Source organism: Lampetra planeri, chromosome 1, assembly GCF_965212315.1.
Source record: "Lampetra planeri chromosome 1, kcLamPlan1.2.h2, whole genome shotgun sequence".
NCBI lineage: Eukaryota > Metazoa > Chordata > Hyperoartia > Petromyzontiformes > Petromyzontidae > Lampetra > Lampetra planeri.
Genome location: NC_136107.1, coordinates 24,117,255 through 24,135,490, shown reverse-complemented (window position 1 = coordinate 24,135,490; position 18,236 = coordinate 24,117,255). Strand labels below are relative to the sequence as shown.

At 41.1% G+C, this 18,236-nt stretch overlaps 1 protein-coding gene across 4 annotated transcripts in view; it reads right to left on the bottom strand.

Moving 5' to 3' along the window:
• Window positions 1–18,236, bottom strand: part of LOC144720515 (aryl hydrocarbon receptor-like) — a 68,172-nt gene that overhangs the window by 23,342 nt on the left and 26,594 nt on the right. For all 4 annotated transcript variants that reach the window (XM_078597313.1, XM_078597305.1, XM_078597296.1 and 1 more), the window contains one exon: window positions 9,250–9,380. In XM_078597313.1, the coding sequence (XP_078453439.1) occupies window positions 9,250–9,380 (131 nt within the window). The remainder of the gene's footprint in view (window positions 1–9,249; window positions 9,381–18,236) is intronic.

The following is an 18,236-nucleotide window of genomic DNA, read 5'->3' as shown; positions in this document are numbered from 1 at the left end:
TTTTAACGATTATTGATTCCGGTTCCATTGTTGCACTTGTAAGTCTGGACATGCCGTCAGCCTTTGACACCGTCAACCACTTGCTCCTTACTTCCCTCCTAAAATCCGACTTCGGTATATGTGGCTCAGCACTCAAGTGGATAGTTTTGTATAATCTGACCGGCAATCTTCAGTCAGGGTGGGCACGTCCACATCGCCTGAAACAAAAGCATTATGCCGGGTTCCCCAGGGCTCCGTCCTAGGTAGCCTGCTCTTCACAGCCTACACTTCCCCGATCGGCCGGCTCATCGCAAGCTTCGATGTTAAGCACCACTCGGACGCGGACGACACTATTCTATTCACCGCCATCGATTCAGGCAATGCATCTGGATTCGAGAAGCTCTCGGAATGTACCACCGCCTTGCAAAAGTGGTTCACTGCACACAACCTAGCCCTTTATCCGAAAAAGTAAGTGTCCATCATGTTAGGTACCAAGCAACGTCTCAACTCATCAGCACTCCCAACACACATACACATCTTTGGTCACAGCATCAGGTTCACCGATCACTTCAGCTACCTCGGTGTCATCCTAGATTTAACTTTATCCTTCGACCGTCAAACCAATCATATCATCGGTTCATGTAACTTTCACCTGAAGGCTCTCAGACACCTATGTCCTCTCATCTCCACTGAAATTGCCAACACATTGGCATGTTGCATAGTTGGGTCTCGCCTCGACTATTGCAACTCAGTCCTAGTCCGGACCTCCACTGGCAACCTAAAAAAACTTCAAAGACTACAAAATAACCTAGCACGCGTCGTCATTGGCCGCACTTATCCCCGTCTCAGCTCACTTGCCTGTCTCCGTGCCCTCAACTGGCTACCCATCGCCAGCAGGGTCATATACAAGATCTCCTGCCTCTGCCACCATGCCTTCACATCTGCCCGCCCGCCGTACCTTTCTTCATTATTGACGACTTGCAGCTCAGCACACGGCAGATGCTGCGCAGTGCGACTCACGACCTCCTCTTGATACCAAGATCCAGGATGGTCACGTCTATGCGTCGCTTCTCGTTGGCAGCCCCAACAGTCTGGAACGCTATCCCTCTGCACATTCGCAGCATCACCTCAATCGTCTCCTTCAAGAGACACTTAAAAACTCACCTCTATAACCACGCTTTCGAGCGACTCTGAGCTTGGCTCCGCGCCTCTGAGTTGCGGCCGTTACGACCGCAAATTTGCGCGCATTATAAATTGCATTATTATTATCAGTCTATGATTTGCAAGCCAAATATCTATGTATGACATACATCCCATGACAAAACCCCGAGGACTCCTCCAATCGGTGGTTGTGCCAACCATTGGAAAGTTTAGAAAAAATTATTACGCGTTATATTTCTCAAAAATGTATTATGTATTATTTTGTACTATTTTCTATCACTGCATCCACCTAAATGTAACCAACAAAAGCCGAGAGGTATCCACAGTCTAGGGACAGAGAGACGGAAAAATATTGCCTGCCTAACACCTGAGTCCTATCTATTAACATCTGGGTACCCCGAGCGGCACAATGTCCATTACAACATTACCAGAAAGCATGCAGCAGCATTAGACCCAAGCATCCCACAATCCAACCCATATACACAAATTTACAATGGGCTGCTATTAGGAAACTTTATATTGCTGATAAGGTTATATTAAGGAAAACACTGTTTAAAGATTTACAAATAATTTAAGCCCAAAAACACGCTTCCAGTTCCTATAAAAGTATTAACATGATTGCTATTGTTAGAACATATCACAGATAGTCAAAGTTCACAGCAATTGTCCCCTGTCTGGCATAGGGACAAACTACCTATGAGGCTCTCGCATAGGATAAAAAAAACTGAACCAAGACATACTGTTAACTTATGAGCATAATATAAATGCAAGTTTTACAAACATCAATAATTAATCTGTTTACTTGCTGATTGCAGAACAGTAGTGTCCATCAAGAATTATATAATTAACCAAGAAAGAATAAATTGTGGCAAAGCTAAACGATTGCACATTTGTGCGGTTGTGTCAATATATAAATAAAGATACCGTTAATACACCCTCGCATGCACAAGCCATTGATTATTATTTAAAAGAAATGGCCTTTTTTTGTGAAGCACCTAATATTTCCAGCACAGAGGCAGCATATAACAATGGGATCCGCTTCGTTTTGTACCATTTGTACTGCAAGACCACTCACCCATTCTGTAAATACTGGGCAGATAAACGAGTGTCTCAAAGGGAGGAACATACCAAGAACTCGTGTGTGTGTCTGCAGGAAACTCATGGTTCTTTTAACACTCACCTACATATCAGATCACTGATAACACCGAGACAAAGGTCAAGTAAAGCTCACACGACACACCGCCTAAAATCTCTCATGCCTTTTCACTTTGGGTCAACTTTTTTTGTACACTGAGCACAGTAAACAAGAACACTATTGTCGTTCGGAAAAAAATGGTCAATAATGGGGAATAGCATGTTCAACAAAACCTCAGCATTTCAGTCTTCAGAGATATGAAATCTACGTATGTATGTTTAACTTATTTCGCACCATATGTAGCCAGCCATGCTAATCGGAGGTGCATAATAAATATTGAAAGTGAATGTAAGAGGCATAATTAACTAAAATTCAATAATACATTGCCCTCTAATGGAGATACACATTACTTAAAAGCAGGTTCAATAATACACGCTTTTAATTAAATACACATTAATTTGGTTAGCTCTCTGATGTCTGGTTGTGCTGCGTGTTTTTCGGCACCATATCCAATGCTTTGCTCGATGTGCTGGGAGATTGTTCTTGGATTTGGTTTCGAAAGCTCCGAGCAAAAACGTTGGAACACCAACCATTAGAAAGCCTTACCACGGCATTAAAGCAGATGCACAGTACTCACATGGTGTTGTTGATGGAATATGTGTATTCACTAGCCTTTGTGTGCATAGTCCCCAGTTAAAGATAATCACGGATAAAAGGATGGTTTTGCCGATACTGCCAGGTGACTTCTTATCCATGTGAAGGCTTGGATAATATGGAGAATTTAACACACAAATTAAATAGGAAGGTGTGCAGATCGTGTATGGCATGGCTAATATGGTCTAGGATAACAGTAGTTTCATGGTACTCTGTTAAAACATTGATACAGCAATGATTAGATAAAGTAAAGCTCATGGAATTCAAAATAGGATAACATTCCTATCATAGTGTGCACCACTTTTCAGAAAATGAAAAGGCAGCACTGTGTGTGGGCTAAATAAAAAAAAACTCGAAAGAATTTGATCACGATTATAACAAGCTCAATTCATTTTAATCGATAAAAATTCACGACAGTAATAAAAACAATACCAGCCCAGTATTCATAAAACATGGTCTATGGGAAGTTAGATAACCTTGTACCTGTTGAATGCACAACGAAGAGACCGACAGGCAAAATCAGACGCCTACGACTGTAGTTCACGGACAAAAAAATGTGTTGTGGTAGTCAATGGAATTTTGTGAAGGGGGACCCAGACCCGGTTAAGATATCACTCGCCAAGGATATTAGGGGTGGGTTGGAAATGGACCTGCGGCCACAGGGTTCAAAACGCAGTGCCCCCTAACCCTTGAGTCACTGCTCCACTCTTTCCAATAAATACTGAAAATGGTGTAATATCTTGATTTGAAGATTTCATGACTGCAGGAATCCATACTCTTTGGTTCTTTCGGTAAAGTCACGTATTTTATTTTATACCTATGTGACTTTACCGAAAGAACCAAAGAGTATGGTATAATATATATTTTTTACACATCATTTTCATTGTTTCACACGTGATTTTGCTTTCTGTTAAAGACACTTAAAAGTGTGGGTAATTTAAATTAGATAACTATTGTATACTCGGTTATTCACGTGAGAGCCATTAAAAAAATATTACCGTTTGCGATAAATACCTGGGTATCTATATAAGTGCAGAGATTATTAATATATTGGTGCTGCATCCAATTGCGTGATAACTAAAACTGATTTATGACACAAGTGCATAATCATTTACTTTTGCACGCAATTGAATTAGCTCTTTAACGTTTGCTCTGCTATCTGCTAGAATAGAAGCCTCAATTTAGTGCAGCTTCATAGAATGGACAGTTTATTAGCCACCGGCTAATCCAGCTTAAATAATGGAACCCAGAAAAAGGCTTTCAAATGGACAATAAACCTCGCAAATAATTTCCATGCTTGCTGTGCAGGAAAATTGCAATGAAGGTCTGAATATATTTCATTATTTGAGGACAAAGGACCTCCCACAGTATGCAGCATTTGTGAACCATAGTGGACAACTACTGCAAAAGTTCACGTACCTATGGTTCCATTACTCAATGGATGGCCAGCCAAACCCCAGGCTTGGCTGCCTTTGTTGATTTTACCTCACTCACAACTCTGGGTACTGTACTTAAAGCAGTTTGAGTAAACCTTAGGGAGACGTTTCCCGGTTAGAGATTGAAATAAAACTTTGGATTGATGTGGGCTGCCATTTCTCATCTTTGAAGGGAGCCTTTATTTGATGCTATATAATAATTGCCATGACATCAATCTCCTCTTACATGTGCCCTGCTTAAATCAATTCATTTATTTGGTTGTTAATTTCTAAAACTAGTTTTGTCTATTAAAAAAAAAGAATTTTTTTTTTGGGAAGGATAAGCTCGACTAAAAGAGATAGCCATTGAAATGCTGCCCATCATCACTTTTGCAAAGCAAGAGGGAAGAAATGTGGATGTAATGTTCAAGGTAGGCTTTACCAGTTTTTACCACAATTCTCTGCCCACCTCTCCATTTTCTTTATAAACCTAAAACTATGAGGCGCCAGAGTCAGGGGAGTGGGGTGGGGGGGCAGACAGACTGCGTAGTTTGGGGTATGGACTGGTAAAAAGGCAGAGAAGGGGCTGAACAATTTGTTTTCTGCTGCAGATAAGTCACGCAAAGGGAACTTTATCAGGGTTCAGCATCACTGCTCAGAGAAGGCGATAGTTCAGATAGTGGATGGGTATTTAAGGTATGGCGAGGCACCAGTAAGTAGGGTCAGTGCCAGGGGTATGCTGTAATGAAGGCCAGTGACTATTTAAATGAACGAACACCAAGGCCTCATCTGGAGAGACAATAAACGAAATGGATGTATTAAAAAGAAAATTAATCAACGGCAGCAATCTATGTATGAAAAATAATCCAGTTCACTTCTCACGGGATGTATGTACATGATTAAGGTTGCATAATATTGCGGACATAAGATTGTTTTTTCGTGGCTTTTTGAACGTCTTCATCTGAAGAATAGGGTTACTGCTGGAATATATGAATGTTTCTGCTATAAAGACCTGCATACAATTCCTCCACTGAATTTAAGATTCTATCTCTGTCATGTAATATGCTTCCAAATTTCTCCCATTTGTGAATGTCCCATCATTGACCTCGCTTTTTCTGCTTTCATGCTCGCATTGCAGAAAACTCACTTGCATCATTTATAGTTGTGATAACTTTTCTATAATTGTTGTGCTATAAACACAAACAAGTACAAGCTTTAGGCTCACTCAAAGAATAACAAAAAAACACCAAACCTCTGCACACTTTACACTACTTAACTTATGTACATTAATGCAGCAATTTAAACGGCTTCTTCCTTCTTGCAAAGTCACATCGTGATTTGCCTTCTCTTCCACAACTCTTGATCTGCCACTTTGTATATACAAATCTTGAAAAGTGCCTAACACAACCAACAAAGCAATAAAATTGCAATTCTGATAGTTATTGTATTCAGTGCACCAGACATCACCCAAATGTTATGTGAAGAATAACTGTGCCTTGGTGTTTTTGTGGCTTGAGCAAGTATCTGGAAGCCACAGTAAAAAAGGCTTTAACGAAACCCCTATGGCTCAAACTTGTGGAAAGTGTTGTACGCATGTACAGGCAGTCCTCAACTTACGAACGCCCGACTTACAAATACCTGCACTTACGAACCAGATTCCATTAAGTTGTTTTTTACGTTCATTTAAAACACAAACTCTCAATTGCAAATTGAACTGAGGCACTATTTTGTTCAGCTGAGCGATCCTCCGTGAGATATAATGAGTCAGCCTCATGCTGGGAGCAAGTGTTTGTGTGTCTGGGCATTTACATACAGTATATTACTGTGTTCTGACCATTCAACTTATGAACGGGCATCAGGAACTAATTGTGTTCGTAAGCCGAGGACTGCCATATGTTGAACTTCTTTCACACTGTACTTCGCCAACCGTGCTACTCGGAGATGCGGGGGAAGGACAAGAAACTAAACACAAAAAGCAGTTTTAAACCACATGAGCAGTTTAACTCTTCGAATTCACTTGGAAAAGTAAAGAGCAGAGTTTTAATTTAGGAGTATACCATTTAGCTCTTTATCTCGTTAGATTAACACAAGCAACAATATCCCTCCATAGAATGTGCATGTGTCAATTGAAATAAACCCAGATTATGAATGGGAATATGTATTTCCCAACCACCACACATTTCCTCATGGTCCATGTTCACATTTAGACCAGAAATATAAAGATTATATAAAATATGAAAAGTAACTGTTGACTCGTATTACCCTTTGGGTTTTGGTTGCGTCGGAACAGGACAAAAATCTCATGTAATTTAGTGCAGCATGGCTAAGCAAGTATGCAAGCAATACTTTACAATTTTCATTGGTAAGTCTATAAATGTGTCAACATTAACTAATATACTCAAATCATCACAACTAATCCATGTAAATAGTGTACACATAAAGTGCACATCGTTTATTTAGAGATACTAATGCGGTGTTCAGTTTAACACTTGAATAGTTAATCATCCTCTTTTGTACTCTGTTTTACACAAGACAATTGCAAAGGTACTCTTTTAATCAATTACTTATATTGCGATAACTTGTCTAAAACTTCTTCCATAAGTCAATAAGTTCATACAAACTTTTTAATATAGTTATTGCCATCATATATTTAATACATACAATTATCGCAAACAGTTTAATTACATTTAGGTGGGCTGACTTGAATATGGGTTGTTATAAATCCAAAACAATTACGTCACATAGTTAAGGCTTAATAATTGGTTAACTCTTTTGGATCTTCACATTCCTTTAATTTTCACTCTTTACATTTCAAAAGTCGTGAAAACTATTACACGTGACAGTCATCTGTTTAAACAACCACGTAAATTAACGATCTTGTTTGCATTTGCTGTTTAATCGACTATGTGACTAGGAACAACTGTCAATAGAATAATGGCCCTACCATATGATGGACAATGTAACGAGTTAATATTGAATTCCCACAATGCCATACTTGTCAACCCATACGGTTTACCCATATTCTTATACGGGGAAATTTAGTTTTCAGGTCCACACGTACAGCCGTTTCAATACGGGCATAACAATTGCCTATTTGTTTGTGTTTCTCCCTTGTAATGGGACTTTTTAGGATGGACATTGAGATTTATAAGGGCACGGGGTGACCAAAAAGATCTCAATTAGTCTGTAATAAGGTAGGCACTGATAAGGGGATGTCAGGTATGCAATGCTATTAAGGCCCACAAGTTTTATGCCTGTGTTTGCAGCCCATATGGGGGCTTATATGCAGACAATTAATGCAAAAGAATGCAGTATAGTTTATCAGGTCCAGAGTGCAGTGCTTGAACCACTGTTCTGTGAATTGACTCCATTTATGCGTGGGCATTTTTTTGCAAACAAAGGAAGCTAATAGGATGCATTTTCCAATGTCCTTCAATTATGCGTGAAACATTTATAAATAATGGGAGCAATGACGTATTTCCTCAAAGTAAATGCCGTGAAAACAGGCTGGTCATGACTCGTGGATAACCCACAGAAGAAAAGGAGATAGAGGCAACATGGTTGTGAAACAATAGATATTCTTGTGCATTAAAACTATTCATCTAAAAACACTCATTGCAATACTCATCTAACTCATTCCACTGTCACAACTCAATGCTATCCTGGCTGGAAAGCAAATGTTGCGAAACACCACCAAGATCCAGAATGAATTGCAATGTATTGTATGGATTCGCTATTCCAAATGTTTTCATGTGTATTCTAAGTCTGTGTGTTTAGCCATGCTTATCAATTGTGCTCATACGAGTGTGCCAAAGCTCATGCAAACAATGTGTCCCAAATCCATAAAGGCCCCATAAAGTTTCTATATATTCTTTGAGATGATAAAGCAACATTTACGAATGGTGGCCTAGGTCAAAGGGGCAAAACCTGTGGGTTTGAGGTCAGGCTGCAGTCATTCCACACTCATAATCAACGTTTTTGGGTTGGATCGCGTTATTTATAAATGTGTCATAACCCTCCGCCACCCGACACGGCCAATCAGCAAAAAAGTGTCACGTTGACAAAACACAAATAGTTCACTGCTTTAGCCCACCGGTGTATTGAAGCGTGAAACTACAACATTTACAATATTCCATACTCGCCACGATATTTTTGGCATAACGTTGCGTGCCAAAATCTGTCCCACGGACATGCCAGAATTTCCTGGGGTTTCCTTGTTTATTTGAGCAAGGTTTACAGAGTGATGGCACCGCACTGCAAAAGGAAGCTGAAGGCTTCAATGTGTGTGTTCACGACACAAGCAAGGCAAGACAGCGACAGCTGCAGCAACATAGCATGCGTGTGTGGCGCTATTTACAGACTTTAAGCTGTTTTTATGCATGGGTTTGTGAGCATGTGAGTGGATAAGTGCATGTGGGTATTTTAAAAAGTGTGCACTATTTTAACTGTACGACATCCTTCGGCATGGTTTGCACAACATTAATAATGTAAACATCTTCTTAATGCTGTTTGTATTCCACATTTTCACATCCAAGCGTCAGGTGGGTAAGAGGAGTGAGTAACAGTGTGCATTGCAGAATGGGCAGGCGTAAGGCAGTAAACACGTGAAATAAGCAGGGTAGGTTATAAATTGGTACAGAAGCAGCTTTATTGGTCGTCTTGGTAAAGGTGAGACATGGGCACGCGTGCATATATATGCAACAGTGTTGGCTACACGGAAAAAAAGGAAGAAAGGTTAGCCTAATAAACAAAAAACTAGCAATTTTTTTTCGCCAGATATTTAAGTTTTTCTCCGTGAATCAACATTCAGCCTCACCAACCATTAATCACTTGGAGGTCCAGGCATATAATCATGCCCTTCGTTCGTCAGGCAGTAGCCAGCATGGGGAGCAGCTGCATCCTCACCTGCAGCAGGTGCTCCCCCTCTGCTATAGGTGTGTCCAGGTCAGGTTGGATTCCAGGTGGCCCTGGGCCCATCGAGCCACCGTACATTTGCTTTCCATTTGTGAGCTGGTTCTGACTCCGATTCGTCGTGACTGGAGGGTTCAAGAAATGGGGGGGGGGGAAGAGAGGGTTGAAGGGCATTGGGCGGCAGAAAAGGTGTTGGAAAAGCAATCAATAACATATCGTTTCTAGTAATCAAACACACACACACATTTCATTGTAATAAATGTAAAAGAACGTGCAATATGAGTTTCACAGAACTGTCTTAATAAGTGTACCATGCTTACAAAAGTAGGCTTCATCATGGACATGTTTGTTATGACTTATAAAATATGGCTACAAATAAACACAGCAATTAATTTTCCTTAATCGGGCATTCTCATCTCACTTCTATACTCGTGTTGCTACTGCATAATACTTTACATAGTAAACGTGTGCCTTTACAACCTTCCAAACAGATGTCATTGAAATATATTTAACGTGACATATCCAGGAAAATAACATTCCAAGCACACACGTATGATCCGTCAACCACTATCTTAACTTAATGTCTGACATAGGCAAGTCGGGTTGGGTTAAGCGAATACCGGTTTTGGGCACAGGTGGATGGTTGTTTATTCTTCACGTATGAGGATATGAAACAGTCACGTGCTTAGGTGAGTCTCTAAGGTACAATCACCCAGTGTCACTTGTGCCATGTGCGTGCAAACCATCAGTATTTCCGATTCGAGTTTTGGCAGCACGATAACAGATGGGCAGACAACGATTTACAGTTTGTAACAAAAACTTGCTCGGTGTGAAGGTAATGCCACGCACATTGCCTGAATGGTTTGTGTGAAAAAATGTCCTTTTTGTAAATATTTGAAGGTTTAGGAATGTATATATTTTTTTATTTCTTTATTTTCAATCACAGTGCATCATTACACTGTGTTTTACTGTATTTTGCTGTACTGATTAAACTTGACAAAGGGCTGCATTTGGTAAAACTTTAACATGTACAGTAAAACCACTTGTAGCAAGACCCCAGTCAGGCAAATTTATGGGAAAGTGGCAAAAGCAACTAATATCCATGGATAAATACATTTAAAGTAAAATATTTAAACTCTAACTGGAACATGGGTCACGTACTAGTTAAGCTGTGCACGATATGTTACGTGGCTGAGTAACTGGAGAAAAGTGTGAGGTGGCAACACTACTCATACAGATGGAATGGATAGTCCACAATTGCTGTCCTGCTATCGCCCAGCCAGTCAGGGAATGGTACTGGTAGGAACCTCCTGGTTACACCAGCCCACAGGGGTTATTGTGCCCGTCCGTCGTGCATCCAAAAATGGAAGGGGTCGGGCTGGGTGGAGAGGGGAGGGTGGGGAGGGGCTGGGTGGGGAGGAAAGGGTGGGGAGGGGCTGGGTGGGGAGGATGGGGTTGGGTGGGTGGTGGGAGAGGTGGGGCTGGGTGGGGAGGGGCTGGTCACCCCGTGGTGCCCTTATAAAACTCAACGTTTAACCTACTCACGCCGGCTTGTACCCGCCCTCACAGTCGGGCATATTTGCGGAATACACCACGCCACCGTTGACCCTGGCCATTGACCGAGCAACCCAACGTTCCTACCAGCTCCCTCCGCAGGAATGTGTTAAACTCAACACCCACGGGAAGGGAGTTTCACAACATTTGTGCAATCCACCAACTCTCACCTCCATAGTGATGTATTACAGACGTGCATAGCCGCCGCCACCGCCTGGCATAAAGGCGCGTGGCTCTTTATCTTGTTTGATCACCTTCTTGGTTCTTTCGGTAAAGTCACGTAGAAGGGAAGTAATAAAATAATAAAAATAAAACATAATAAAACAATTCTCACGACGTTTCGGCCACAACGCAAGCAGCCGTCCTCAGGCGAAGGGAAGTAATAAAATAATAAAAATAAAACATAATAAAACAATTCTCACGACGTTTCGGCCACAACGCAAGCAGCCGTCCTCGCCTGAGGACGGCTGCTTGCGTTGTACTTCCCTTCTACGTGACTTTACCGAAAGAACCAAGAAGATGAATCCCTGCAGTCACGAAAGCTTTAAATCGAAATTGTTTGATCACGTTTACTCGATCATTAATTGGCATGAACAGATAATCTCTGCAGCCTCCCACATCCAGTGAACCTTCCCCGCTGCTTCATGGTGATGATAAATGACTTGGATTAAACTGCAGAGTAGATTTACCCATAGGATAACTGTGTTGACATTTCATAAAGTCATACTTTTTGATCAACCCCATGGTAATAATGGGTTGAGTCAACCCCAGATCAGCATTATTACGTGGTTAAACAAAATACATGAACTGATTACTATCATTTATTTGAAATGAGCATTCCTTTTTGGCAGAATACTAATACTGTACTAACAATCAACTAACTGTACATTCGACAAAACTACGATGCTATACATTTGTGTCCGTCGTGAGTAGCACACCATTATTTTGATACAATTTTATTAACATTACTATAAACACACTTGCATAACTAAATGACTACTGCCACAAAGACAACAGCTTATGTCATGATCTGTGTAATTTAGTTTGGCTGGTCAGCTGGGAGAGCCACTGGCTTTCACTTTGACTGACCAGTTTTTTTGAAATGGAAGCCAAACCATTTTATACAATGTGGATCATGCCTGGGGAAGCAAAGGGCTTTCAAGATAGCAAAGACATCACGCATTCTGATCAAGAAGCGCGTTTATACACAACCGAATGCACAACTTGCATATATAGTGTTGTATATATGTTTGCCCTCATGTTCACCATCCTTGAATAAATATGTTGAGATTTGAGCTACATTAATATAAGTACGAGCAGCACTATTTTTTAGTACTATAATGAGCCAAGAATGTGTCCCGCGCGCGACGTCACTCCACATGAGGCCCACCCCTCCTCATTAATATTCATGAGTGGGTGGATTTTTACACTAACGCAGATGAAGGTCGAGCTTAATTAAATAATTTATTACGAAACGTCGCTTCAAATATGACGTTTCTTTACAGAAAACTACGGAAAAAATACATCTAAGCAGCACAGTGCGACATCCGTGCGTGACGTCACCGCAAAAGAGCCCCCCACCCTTCATTAATATTCATATCCGCGTGGAAATGTACACTTACGCACAAGGTCGCGCACTCCACATGCCGCGCCCCTCCCCTCATTAATAATCATGAGCGGGTGACGTCACTCCACATGCCGCACCCCTCCACAATAACCATGAGTGGGTGACGTCACTCCACATGCCGCACCCCTCCACAATAACCATGAGTGGGTGACGTCACTCCACATGCCGCACCCCTCCCCAATAACCATTAGCGCGTGACGTCACTCCACATGGAGAAACCCCACCCCCCTCATTAATAATCATGAGCTGAACAATTTTTCTATTAAATATTTCAGATTTACTGCAACATACACCCGTCCTTGGACAGGCAAAAAAACTAGTTATATTGAAGTTCATACTGACGATTTCATATTTAGAGGCTCTAATTTCTGGATCCTAATACAGTATGTGTTTATAATTGCATTTTACTCCTTTTACCCTCGTGGTTAAGTATGGATAAACAAGCATAATATTAATAATTTAACACCACTTATCAGTTGCTTCCTATTATCCACGTGACAATAGGAATACTGCACAGATAACATACATACTGATGTTGGATTACGGTGCATGGATAATAGCAAGAATGCACAAAATGTAATCGTAAACTTTTGCTATATCCCCAATAATGTATGTATATCCTTGGTGTAGCAGCTTTGCCTCCCAGCTAGGCCTCAGCAAGGTAAGGTAAATTACCCTTTTTACCGGGTAAAAGGGTAAAGGTAAAGGGTAAAGGTGTCGACATGCCAAGGGGTAAGGTAAAAGGTAGGGTAAAGGTAGCTCGGAAGAATTACCCGGTAGGGTAAAGGGAGCGCGAAGTAATACCCGGTAAATACGGTACCTTGTTTACCGCTAGAAGCTCCGTGGTGCAGTCCGTGGCCTCCATTTAATAAGTAATATAAAAAAAAACTTTTTTTAAAACACGCTTTTATTAAATGTACTAGTAGTAGCAGAACTCCACGACTCCAGGAAGTTGTCCCGAAGCTTGCCATAATGTAAGGGGCCGTGGTGATTTACAGCCAACGTCAGTTAAGCGTGGACAATTAGAGCCAAGCCGAAACATAACGTATACAAAAGATCGTTTAAAAATATGTATTTTTTTAATGATATAATATAGTATTGTCACCATTATGACATACGTATACCAAGTTTGCAGCCGATACCACATTAGGAAGTGGGTTAAAATTGAGTTACAAGATTTGAGGATACGACAGCGACGACAACAATAACAACTAATAGGGTTTTTCCCCTTTTTTCTGGCAACAAAACTGACACCTTTTGCAAGGAATCATGTTTACATTAACCACAATACCTGCAGTCAAATGCAAACAAAAAACAATACTCTGGTAATTTATGCATTGTCTTTGAAACTGATTGGTCCACACCGCACGTTAGCCTTTTGGCGTCATCTGGTCGAACACCATATGAGACGAGGCTCCAAAGAAAGCTGTCTCTGGTGTGGACCAATCAGTTTCAAAGACAATGCATCAATTACCAGAGTATTGTGTTTTGTTTGCATTTGACTGCAGGTATTGTGGTTAATGTAGACATGATTCCTTGCAAAAGGTGTCAGTTTTGTTGCCAGAAAAAAGGGGAAAAACCCTATTAGTATATTTTGGTACTGGCAAAAGAGTTCCCATGAAACAATAACAACGACAACAACAACAATAACGACAACAACAGACAGAGTGAGTTCAAAGAAAGCGTGTAAAATTGGAATCATCGAGAGTATTCTATATGGATAAAGCGCTCTACCTAGCATTTATCGTTATAAACCTTCTTCATGTCGTAGTACCCCAGTAATTACCCTGTAATCGGGTAATTTGTATGGGGTAAGGGTAAAAGGTAGGGTAAAAGGTAGGCTCGTTGCTTTTTACCTTTTACCTTACCTGCTAAAGGGTAAAAAGTAAGGGTAGAGTGATTGTATTGTGGTAAGGTAAAAGGTAGGGTAAAGGTAGGCTCGTTGTTTTTACCTTTTAACTTTTACCTTACCTTGCCGAGGCCTACTCCCAGCCCACACCCCGCCCCCACACTTACCATGCCCCCCTCCCCCTCCAGGCCCTGCGACTATATAATCCCTCGTCACAGCCATCTCTGAGACACACTTAAGCGGTTGTGCTTTCGCTACGTTGTCCCCACCTGAAGAAGGACGCTTGTGTTGCGCCCGAAACGTCGTGATTTAATTTAGTTGCTTTATTTTTAACCTACGTAACTTTACAAAAAAAAGAGTATAATCTGCGTATAATTCACTAACGGCTCTGTTAAACAATTATAATATTACATGTAGAGTCCTATTTAACCTTCCTCTTCTTCTGAATGAAATTTATCTTACAGCAAGTTATTGAAAAGTTACTGACAGCGACACCCAAATAGTTGCGTTATCACAATGCGGGCCAACACAAACAGCGTGCCATCTCCATGCCCCCGTTGTACTTAAACGTCTTGCCTCACACGAGGTTAAAAATAAACGACACCGACGACGGTATTGTGCACATTGCGTTCCCACAGTTTAGCAGAGAAGCGAGGGAACGTGCACGGAGGTACAACAAAACGGGAGATGGAGCGATGAAATCAAGCCATGTACTTGGCAGTGGGTCACTTAAAACCTTCAGTGCTGTGAATTCCACAAGGAAATTCCTTTGGGGTCTTGGGGGATTGCCCCCACCTTTTGAGGTTTTCATTCGTGTTTGTTTTGGGGATTTTGGCCCCTATATTTGTTTTATACGAGTCAAAATATATCTAACTTCAGAACCGCTCCTGAAAGTTTCTAGATCCAATGCTTGTGATTTGTTGTGAGCATTTAGCTTCATTCATGGAAACACCTTAGATAAAGAATGAAACTTGAATCAACAAAAATAATCGCCAGCATGAAACATCAAACTAATATCTATGTGTGGCTCCAGGAGTGTAATTATAGACTGGGTTGAACCTTAATTATAAGTGGGGGGGGGGGTGAATACATAGTTTTTTTTTCGAAAGATCAAAGTGCATCACCATGAACAACACACAAGGATATGTTCTTAATTAAAATAACGATAAACCCCGCATTGCAAAAAGCATGCAAACACAAGAGAATCAGACACACACACATATCCCAGTAACAGGTTAAACAGGTGCAGCAAAGCTCGTCTACTCCGCCCCAAAGAAGCAACATCCTTTGTTTATGGTAGCTGGCACTGTTTATATCTGCTTCAGACAGTCTGGCGTCAGTGTGTCTGCTGCGGTTCTACAGCTCTCCGTTCCTCCTTTCAAAATGAAATAAAATAAAAGCCTTGTGGCATGAGGGCCATATTAAGTAATTCATGTGAGCCAGCTGCTCAACGTTTTACATACTATTACAAAAAAAAAACATCTTAATGTATGTGTACAATGTTGCACAAATAACATGGCATGTAGGGGGTGGGAATGGTGGCACTGTGGTTAAGTGCACTGCGCTATGAAATCTGGCGACATGAGTTTGATTCCTGTCTGGTCACGGCAAACATTTTCAATGTCGAGTGATATCTGAACGGGTCCCTGGCCCACTCCCCCATAGTCAGCTATACAAAAAAGTGGCAGGGTGAAGTATGGTCAAACATGACTGAAACGGCATGGTAAGGTCTGCATCCCGCATTGGATTATTTCATATAGAATTACTATTAACACGAAAGTGCTTGTGTACGTTACACTTGAGCATCATGTGATGATTAAAAAAAACGTGTTTATCTATTCTGGAGGCGAACGCATGGATTTGCTTTGAAAGCATGCAAGTCACGTCCATTCGGCCTTAAAGAAGCAGTAATTTAGATTCATTATACAGATACATATTACTTCGGATGGTGTTTTTACTAGTCTCTCTTCTTACTACTCATTCATATGACCATGGTTCTGACGCTTGTTTGTTCTCTTCTTTCTGCGAGGCAATAAATACCGGGAGTAAAATTACATCTAATGCTGCCCGTTTCCTGTTGCTCGTCACGCTGCAAGATATCTTTCAATCAGTGGAAATAGCTGCCGTTCAAAGCGCTCGCTATTGGGGCGTTTGAAACCACAATTTCCCGCTTTAATTGGGCACGCCACATGGTGGTGCAAATGACGGTTTTCTGTTTTTGTGTCGGTTTTTCAGGGTTAAAATTATGCTTATCTAGCCCACATTAAAATATATGTATCTTTAAAATAACAATCTATAACAGTAAAATTAAGGTATAGGTGCTGCCCTGCAATTGCTTGCTCATAACATTGCTGGCAGAAGGGCTTCCAGGAGCCCTAGACAGTTTCCAAATGCTCTTCCATGCTGGCCAGGTATCTGAGAAGATACGGACGTACCACACATCTCTAAACCACACGTGGCCCCCCGGTGAAATGTGGTGTACCGATGTATAACTACCACGTGGACTAAATAGAGGTGGGAGGGAGATTTAAGCATGTCCCTTCAACCAGGGCGCAGGGAGAATAAACCAGCGACCTCTGGATTGCAAGCACATTGCGCTAACCATTGCACAACAGCGGCATCCATTACAGCATAACTCCTAGAAAAACATTGCTTCTGGTATGGCATAAGGCTCCCGGATTCCAGTCTACAATGCTTCAACATTTTATAAAATGGCAGTCAAAAAATTTCACCAAACGGTGGAATTGTGTTGGTGCAATTAATCAAATTAGTAAAAATGTACGAGACATCTCCCAGTTAGAAATGTTCTACATGCGTAGGCACGTAAGTCACAGAGAATGTGCGTTGATGCCATATTGTCAGCACCTTCCATCACACGTGCAATCCAAGCAAAAGCAGACATGCTTGCTTCACTGCAAACACATACTCAACAGTTATAATACTGAGCTCATCAACTCATTCACAGGGTGTTACGTGACTGGAGAATGGCGATTCTGGCCAATACCTGCCAGCTGGTATTGACCAGAATCACCATAGAAATGGATAGCAAATGGATATATATTTCCCTAGGCCAGCCAGGCGCTACGGGCCCTGCATTGTTAAGCCACGCGGGCTCCATGCGGCCCTTGCCAATCCCATGTTCTTGCTAGGGTTCACATTTGATTCCAAGGATGGAATCGTATTTATAGGCTATGAAAAGTAATAATCATCCAGATAGTTTGTAAAGTGTTATATTTTCTTTGTTATAGGATAATTAACCAAAGATCTGCTTCTATAGTGACACGTTTTTCCTGAGCAAACAGCACCACAAATGGATGTGCAGTACAAAGCATGGTTTGATTATTAACATACCTATTAGTTAATATGACTGTATGGAACGAAACTCAGCCAATTTCAATACTTATTCTGAAGTAAATTTTCCAAAAAGCACATCAGTACTGCCTGCTTTTCGCAAACGGATTTGCAAATGTTTACATTATAACACTACAGCAAGACCTCGAATATGAGTTAACACCGTTTAACACGTAGGCTTTTGCGACCAATAATATTCATAACAAAGATTTTTGTGTTAGATCGCGTAAGTATAAATGTGTCATAACTCTCCACCACCCGACACAGCAAATAAGGTTTGTCACGTAAACAACGCGCCAATTTGTTACTACTTCAGTCCACCGTTGTGTTGCCGATTAAATCCACAACATTTACAATTTGAGTACGTTTCGCTGGTAATTACATCCAGAATCATCGGGCGAGTCTGGCAAATCATCGGGCGATTCTGGGAAACCAGCGAAACGTTACACTGAAGCAGTAACTAATTGTCGCATTGTTTACGTGACAAACCTTATTGGCTGTGTCGGGAGGTGGAGGGTTACAACACATTTATACTTACGCGATCTAACCCAAAAACCTTTATGATGAATGAATTAACACATACTGTACTATCTTGATAGT